Source organism: Austrofundulus limnaeus, unplaced genomic scaffold, assembly GCF_001266775.1.
Source record: "Austrofundulus limnaeus strain Quisiro unplaced genomic scaffold, Austrofundulus_limnaeus-1.0 Scaffold3, whole genome shotgun sequence".
NCBI classification, from domain to species: Eukaryota; Metazoa; Chordata; class Actinopteri; order Cyprinodontiformes; family Rivulidae; genus Austrofundulus; species Austrofundulus limnaeus.
The window spans coordinates 5139520-5147732 of record NW_013952405.1 but is presented as its reverse complement, the minus strand read 5'-3'; the positions used below and the strand labels follow the sequence as shown (position 1 = coordinate 5147732).

Here is an 8213-nt window from a genome sequence, read left to right as displayed (position 1 = left end):
CCACCCCCGTTACCAGCTCGCTCTGCTTCCTTTGAATGCCATAAACACATATTAGCATGCAGAAAAGTTTGGGGTAACTTTGTGTCAGGTTTTGGCGTTGGCAGATTTTGGTTGTTCTCCGTGCAAACTCGATCAAACACAAGCTTTAACCTTTTTTATGCTTTGGTAATGGTCCTCCTTTATCTGTCCAGATGTGCATCTGCACCRTCTCCAGCTGTGAGCAGCAGCCAGATGTTAGAAGTTCACAGAAGTCAGGGCTGTTCGATGCCAAGTCTGATGAAAAATAATTTGAATACATGTTTTAGGAAAAAAAGAAAAGACAAACGAGATAAACTTTTAGGCTTTTTAATGTGGTGATTTAATAAAAATGTGCAAAAAAACCCCCAGTTCAGGCCATTTATAGGCTGCATAGGAAAAGGAATAATGTGTGCACAGGATGGCTGTTCAGATCTGTTACATAACAACAGTGTGTGTGCGTGTGTGTGTGCACATTTTGGTTTGATGACAGCCGCCAGGAAACCAGGCGTTTCCCATGATGCATCTGCAACCTCAAAAAGAGTTGTTGTTTTTTTCTGTTAGTTCTCGCTCTCTGTAATTTTCTCTCTTTCTCATTTTCTTGTGAGACTCACTTTTAACTCGAGTCATAAGAAAGTCAGATAAAAAACAGGAAAAGAGAGAGAGAAAAAACAGAACAGCTTAATATTTGAGGGTTATATTCAACTTCTGCCATCTGTTGCAGCTATGGAACCATTTCAAACAGCAAAACCATCAAGAACTCGCGGCTCGTGAGTCAAAAAGATGACGTGCACGTGTGCATCATGTGTCTGCGAGCCATCATGAACTACCAGGTACTGAGTCCTTACACCTACACTTTAACTGCACTGTGCACAGCTCCACGCAGATAAGATGATGCGTTTCCTGTGCTGAATATATACACTGTGTCCTGTGACCACATCCTGCTCTCTCTCTGTCTCCTCATGCAGTACGGCTTCAATATGGTCATGTCTCATGCGCACGCCGTCAATGAAATTGCCCTGAGTCTGAACAATAAGAACCCGAGGTAAGCAGTGTGCACCCACCCCACCCCACCACCACAGACTCAGCACCGGGGTCTAACAATAGGGGAAACCCTGCAGCCGGTTCATATGATACGTTCGCCTTTCTTCACGGGGCTCGGCTTCTCTCTGAAGTCGAGGATCAGAGGCGTGTGCGCAGGCTGTGAGAGGAATGTTTACTAAAGAGAGATTAGTGGTAAACCTCGCTCTGTAATGAAGGCTGGGAGTACTGACACTTACAAAGCAAAAAAAGAAAAAAAAKAATTCTATGGGTTATGCCTTTACACACTGAATGTTGATATTTGCAGGATTTTCCAAATAGCTTCACACACGTTACTTGTTTGCAGTTAAGCTGGGTTTAGCTGGGTTGTAATGAGCAGCTTCTCCTGTACTTTCAGGACAAAAGCCTTGGTCCTCGAGCTGCTTGCTGCTGTCTGTCTGGTCCGGGGAGGCCACGAGATCATCCTGTCAGCGTTCGACAACTTCAAGGAGGTGCCCAAAGCAACTTTCTCAGAATTATGATACGCTTTTAGCATTCACTATATTCACTATATTCACACTGTAATTACCTCTGCAGGCTGTGGGCTATTTTAGACTTTCAAATATCAAAACATTCATCTCATTCAAGAGTTGAGCGCTGTTACTTTTTGGTTTTTGTAACTTTTACACTTTAAAACTTTATTTAGATGTTTTCTCGCATAAAAATACATCAAGATATCCTCCATTCCTTTAAAATCATTATTGTTGCAAGTTGCTTTATTTACGTTTTCATGCTACTTTTAGGTTTTGGCTAGCCTTTTACTGCTTCTAGCTAACGTTTTACCCAGTTTTTCTCCCTTTTTTAGCATTAAAACCTCAGTTTCTGCCTTCCAGAAAGCTCATTCAGTGCTACAGTTCAGCATAATGTTGAAATTAACTCCCCTTTTTTACTAAATTGCCACAACTTTTGTTCAGAAGTGGCCTGAAAGCCAAAGTCTCYGTGTAGAAGAACTAAGGTTAAGTTTCATACCTCCCTTGGCTGTAAGCATAACTTGGTGGTRGCCTGCCGGTGGTTTTAAGTCTCATTAAGACACCAGATGTGAGTCAACCTTGAACAATGATAAGGATCGGTTCCCCGGTGGGAACCAGTGGACCTTAGAGGTTCTCCTCACCTCTCAGTTTCTGGCTGCTCAGTCTTCTAAACTCCGGAAGAGGATAATTTGGGCCCGAATCCCCAGAGAGACGCAGCAGCTAATCAAGCCACCAGTGCAAACATGCTAATTATTCTGCAGTGTTATTTTAGTAAACGATGCATTAATGCAAGGTGACAGGTCTCGTCAAAACACCACGGCTGCATTTGAACTGCAGCAGTAATGTTTTAAATGTAAATACTGTTGCAAGGTGTTTTAAGGACACAAAGAACATTAATTCACTCAATATAACTCATTCTATGCAGCGTACAATAAATTGAGACTGACACTGAAACAGCTTTATCTACTTTATAGTAGAGAAATAAAATGTTCTGTGAAAATGAAGTGACTGTTGAGCACTGAATGACTGAAGAAACTAAAACTGAGTTGTTAAAATGGGAAAGTGCAGAACTCTACTAAAACACTGGAGAAAAAGACAGCAAAAAGCTAGCCTAAAGCTAAAGTTSCAAAACAAAAAAATAGCTGAAATGTAAAAATCACATGCTGCAACGTCTTAAAGCTAAATTAACCAAAACATTAGCTTAAAATGCTAAAGATGCTAAAGCGTGTGAAGCATCGCCTTAGTGCTCCTTAGTGTGTTGTTTGGTAGAACAGGAAGTCCTTTCAAGTTTTGTTTTCAGAGTAAAATAAACCWACATCTCAGCAATGAAAAACCTTTCACCTTTTTAAAGAAACTTTTATTTTAAGATATCAAAGAAATGAAGCGGAAAAGTACAAGAAAACACACAACTTCAAAAATGGATCCATGACAAAATACTATATTGCGTTCCAGGATAATGTAACATTTGTCGTATTAGTTATTACATTCTGATGCAGAAAAAGGACAGTAAAACGTCTAATTTTGGCCCCGTTTTTCTGTTTTAGATGTTTTGTTTGTACCAGCGTAGATCAAAAGAAGCAAAAACATATTTCCTCTTTTCCTTTTTGTTTCAGGTTTGTAAAGAGAAGCATCGCTTTGAGAGACTCATGGARTATTTCCGCTGTGAGGAGGGAAACATTGACTTCATGGTAGGATGAGCTTTTCTTTATATATACTGTAGATATATCATATTTTGTTGAGTGTCTGACAGAAAAGATACTTTTTGTTGGATCTGATACTTACATATATACTACATTCTATATGCTGTTAACATCTGCTTTGTATCTGGATATCTGCACGAATAAAACCACTTTTTACCACCAGGTGTAAAGGCAAAGCTGCATGGATTACATGTGATTACGCAGATACAGATCATGAATTAACCCCAGGTATGAACGAGGTCTCGCTCTGTTTGTTTTTTCTGGTCCAGGTCGCTTGCATGCAGTTCATCAACATTGTGGTCCACTCAGTCGAAGACATGAACTTCAGAGTCCATTTGCAGTATGAGTTCACCAAGCTGGGCCTCGATGACTATCTGGAGGTAAAGAAAACAGCTTTCTGGTCGACGCAGAGACGTGAGGCGATGGTAACGCGTCAATAAATCCGAACTTGTCTTTTCTCCTGTCAGAAATGTAAACACACAGAGAGTGACAAGCTGTCGGTGCAGATCCAGGCCTACCTGGATAACGTCTTTGATGTGGGCGGCCTCCTGGAAGACGCGGAGACGAAGAACGCGGCGCTGGAGAAGGTGGAGGAGCTGGAGGAGCACCTGTCCCACGTGAGCGCACCACCCAGTCTAGACCACCAACGCTGCGCTGCTTGTGTGACTGTTGTGGAAGCGCTTAGCCCGTCTGTTTCTAACGTGGCAATTWGAAACGCGCTCTGTTTGCTTTTCACAAGTGGCCCGGGATAATAACGGGGAGGAATGCTGGGAAAATACTGCACGGGGAACAGTATTATTATTATTGTTGCAGGGCCATTCTTCTTTGTGCGTCCCACGCTGCCGCGCAGAAGGGCCTCCTTCACATGGAAAGGTCGTAGGCAGCCCCTGACATCATATGAGGAATTTCATAACAAACTCTGCTGCTCTCAGGGGTCAGGAATGATGGGGGGGATCAGCGGGAAGATTCTCTCTGAATTCCTGAGCAACATGTGTAACATGGTGCAAACAAAAACTAAAAACTGAGCTTTGTTCCTGCTGCATCATGCTGCTGCCTGGATCTTATTTCTTATTGATTATGCAGTGAAGACAGAGGGAGGGAGGGCAGCAGGGGGGGCAAATGCCCGCTCATCACTTTTGCTTTTTTCTTCCCCAGGTGACAGAGAGGCTGCTGGAGGTTGAGAATGAAACAATGATGAAAGTTGCCGACCTGGAGAAGCTGCTCCTCCAGAAAGATAAGGACCTGCAAGCCGTTCGGGTCAGTATGATTCCGCTGCAAAAAATAAATAAGATCAGATTCGCATGCACACTGCTAAATCTGCTGTGATAGAAAAATGAGGTCAGGAGCAAACAGGATGTTTCTCTAAAAACTTGTGGAGTCATCACTTTTGCGCTCTCTGCCGCCTCCTGGTGACCGCGCAGGAGACGTACGAGTCGACCAACACCCAGGTCAACACCCTGAGGAGGATGATCAAGGAGAAGGACGCCGCCTTCCAGAGGCACTTCAACATCGAGAAGCGGCTCCTGGAGCTGGAGCAGCAGGGCACCATCCGCCTGCACAAGAGGCCCGACGGCGACATCACCATCGAGCCGCTGGGCATCGGCGGCCGACTCGGGATCCCCCTGGGGAACGTCGGCCAGTTGGGTTCGACGGCCGGGCTGGCGGAGTTCGGAGGAGCCGACACCGGCTTGCCGCCGGCGAGTGAAGCTCCTCCGCCTCCTCCGCCGCCGCCTCCGCCTCCCCCTCCTCTGCCGTCTGCTTCAGGTGATGCACCCTGACTCAGAGGGGTTAGCTCTGATGACACGTTGGTGTTTTGTTGTTTTATTTGATGTTGGACTCACAGAGAGGGGCTAGTCTCAGTTCCACTGAGCGCTCCSTCATGCCAAGTGAGGTGATGGGTGAGAGCACAGCTCGTCTGACCCAGACAGGAAATGGAAACCAATAAAAAAACTGTTTCCTGCACGCTTGGGCGAACAGAAAAGCTGTTTCAACCTCACGTCCTGACTTTATTTAGTTAGATGATTAAGTTTTAAAAGTTTTTAGCACGATTAAGAAAAATCCTCTTACCTTCTTCACAGCTGCCCCAGCCCCACCTCCTCCTCCTCCTCCCGCTCCTCCTCTGCCAGACGCTTCTCCCTCGGTCATCCTGAGCGTCGGCCTGTCCGGTGAGAGCAAACTGTTTATTTTTCTCCAACGTTTTTWTTTTTWTTTTTTTAGATTTTCCAGCATTGTTTAATTTTGTTTGAACTGTTCTCAACAGCTATCAGGATCAAGAAGCCCATCAAGACCAAGTTCCGCTTGCCTGTTTTTAACTGGACGGCCCTGAAGCCCAATCAGATCAACGGCACAGTTTTTAACGAGATTGACGATGAGCGCGTGCTGGAGGTACGTTCGCCTTTATAACGCAGATGCTTGCTTAAAAAAAACACTTCTCTTGTGCCTTTGCGAGGTTTCAGAGGAAGCAAGAYGATTTTCTCTAAACTATTATTATTATTATGTAGAGATGATTACATGTGACACATCAAACAAAGGATTAAGTCACAAAGCTGTATGTGGACAAATATGACAGCTGTAGTATTGTGATTAAACTGTTTGCAACATTTTWTCAAAGTATATTTTATAAGTACCATATCTATGGGTCATTTAAATTAGATATCTGAAATATAAATTTAGAGAAATTTTTTTGAAGCCCTTTTTTGAGCAGTAGCTACAAAAAACACGACTTTGGGCAAAAAAGCCTTAAATTTTTGTGATTTGTCCTGTGAGCAAAGCTTTTTTTTTTTTTTCCGGCTGATAAATCTTAATATTCAAATATTGTTTGAGATTTCTTTTTTAAAATGACATCAAAAATTCCTCATTAGAATAACCAGAAAATAGGATTCAGACCAAATATCAATGAGTTATCTTGATTAGAAAGACAAATTTCAGGCATATCTCTGGAACCATTCATGATATCAGGATGATCCAGGTAAATAAAATGTATCTTAAAATGTTAAAAATCTGAAAATGTGCTTTTAAATCATATTGACCAAATTTGAGGAGGACTTAAGGATAAACAGCATTGTTTGTAATCTCCGGTCTGAGACAGAAAATAAGGAAGTTTGAAGTCCTAGGAAGTCTGGACCAACAGAGTAAACAGTTGTTCTTGTGCAGGTTCTGGATCTGGAGAAGTTCGAGGAGCTTTTTAAGACCAGAGCACAGGGTCCGGTTGTGGATCTTTCCTGCACAAAGAGCAAAGTAGCCCAGAAAGCAGCAAACAAAGTCACGCTTCTCGACGCCAATCGCTCCAAGAACTTGGCCATCACCCTGCGAAAGGCCAACAAGACCACGGAGGAGATCTGCAAGGCGATAGAGAAGTACGCCTCCGCCGCGAGCGCTAATGAAACGAACCGCTTCCCCGTGTAAATCCACCGATTTGTGCTGTGTTTCGTCAGGTTCGACCTTAAGGCCTTGCCGGTGGACTTCGTGGAGTGCCTGATGCGTTTCCTGCCCACCGACGGCGAGGTGAAGGTGCTCCGGCAGTACGAGCGYGAGCGGCGTCCTCTGGACCAGCTGGCCGAGGAGGATCGCTTCATGCTGTTCTTCAGCAAGATCGAGAGGCTCACCCAGAGGATGAACATCATCACGTTCGTGGGGAACTTCGCCGACAACATCAACATGCTCACGCCGCAGCTCAACGCAGTCATCGCCGCCTCCGGCTCGGTGAAGTCCTCRCCGAAGCTGAAGAGGATGCTCGAGGTTGAGAAGTGTTAACTTCACAGTTACTGTAACTTAGTGTTAACTGTGTTGTACATACAATGATTGTTTGTGGTTTGCTTTTAGATCATCCTGGCTTTGGGAAACTACATGAACAGCAGCAAACGAGGCTGTGTTTATGGCTTTAAACTACAAAGTCTTGATCTGGTGAGTAATAAAGAAAAAAGAAAGAAAAAAACATTTTGTTCTCGCTGTTGGAAGATCATGTCATTAATATCCTCTTTTTCCACACACAGCTGCTGGACACCAAATCTACAGACAGAAAAATGACTTTGCTTCACTACATCGCTCTTATTGTGAAGGAGAAGTACCCCGAACTGGCCAACTTCTACAATGAACTGCACTTTGTGGATAAAGCTGCAGCAGGTAGGTTTTGCACCCAGGGGTGGAGTCAGAGGAGTAGCCGAGGTGACACCCCTGGCACCTGATTGGCCACCCTCAAATGACAAGTGGGTTGGGGATTGCATGTGTTTATAAAAGTTGGTCAGATACAGCAAAAACGCAGTAGATATCTGTCAAGCAGCTGTATTGTCAGGTTTAGAGGGAACCAATCAGTGTGTGAAGAAAGAAAAACATTTAGACCACTAAATTAATATAAAGCAACAATTATATGTCTAAAGTTGRCTGAAGTATATATCTTTCTCAAATTAGCATTAGCCCTTAGCCTTTCAGCATGMCATAGAGAATGCTCACTTCTACCACCAAGCCAAATTTTTTCAGCTTAATATTTATACAAAATTGCTGAGTTATAGYCATTTAAAATTAGCTTTGGTGGCCATCTTGGATTTAGAATTTACGTTCAGATTTTGTTAAATAATTTTCTCGGCCACTATATAAATTTTCAGMGGTGTATTTAAAAGGCTGAATTATAGCCCTTAGTATAGATTAACAGTCAGTCTTGGCTACACCACAAAATGTTTTTAGCTCAATACATCTATTTAACGTTAGCTGATAGCCAGCTTGAATTTTCGTCTACTACTACAATGATTTTCAGTTTTGTTTGTCTAAAACAGGGGTTCTCAAACTGGGGTCCCAGGACCCCTAGGGGTCCGTGAAAGGTATCKTGGGGGTCCTCAAAAAATTTTACTAAATTGTTAATTTGTTTTTTATTTTTAAAAATGCACGGGGAACAATGAACTAATAAAACAAACATAATAAACTTAATAAAAATATATATTCCCATGGCATTTAG

At 43.1% G+C, this 8213-nt stretch overlaps 1 protein-coding gene across 3 annotated transcripts in view; it reads left to right on the top strand.

Moving 5' to 3' along the window:
* The window catches only part of fmnl3 (formin-like 3), a 37910-nt gene that overhangs the window by 21249 nt on the left and 8448 nt on the right, over positions 1–8213 (top strand). For all 3 annotated transcript variants that reach the window (XM_014018729.1, XM_014018721.1, XM_014018710.1), the window contains exons 7-20: positions 740–848; positions 984–1060; positions 1454–1547; positions 3179–3253; positions 3535–3645; positions 3733–3882; positions 4421–4522; positions 4687–5029; positions 5344–5430; positions 5526–5650; positions 6419–6621; positions 6700–7003; positions 7088–7168; positions 7258–7387. In XM_014018729.1, the coding sequence (XP_013874183.1) occupies positions 740–848; positions 984–1060; positions 1454–1547; positions 3179–3253; positions 3535–3645; positions 3733–3882; positions 4421–4522; positions 4687–5029; positions 5344–5430; positions 5526–5650; positions 6419–6621; positions 6700–7003; positions 7088–7168; positions 7258–7387 (1991 nt within the window). The remainder of the gene's footprint in view (positions 1–739; positions 849–983; positions 1061–1453; positions 1548–3178; positions 3254–3534; positions 3646–3732; positions 3883–4420; positions 4523–4686; positions 5030–5343; positions 5431–5525; positions 5651–6418; positions 6622–6699; positions 7004–7087; positions 7169–7257; positions 7388–8213) is intronic.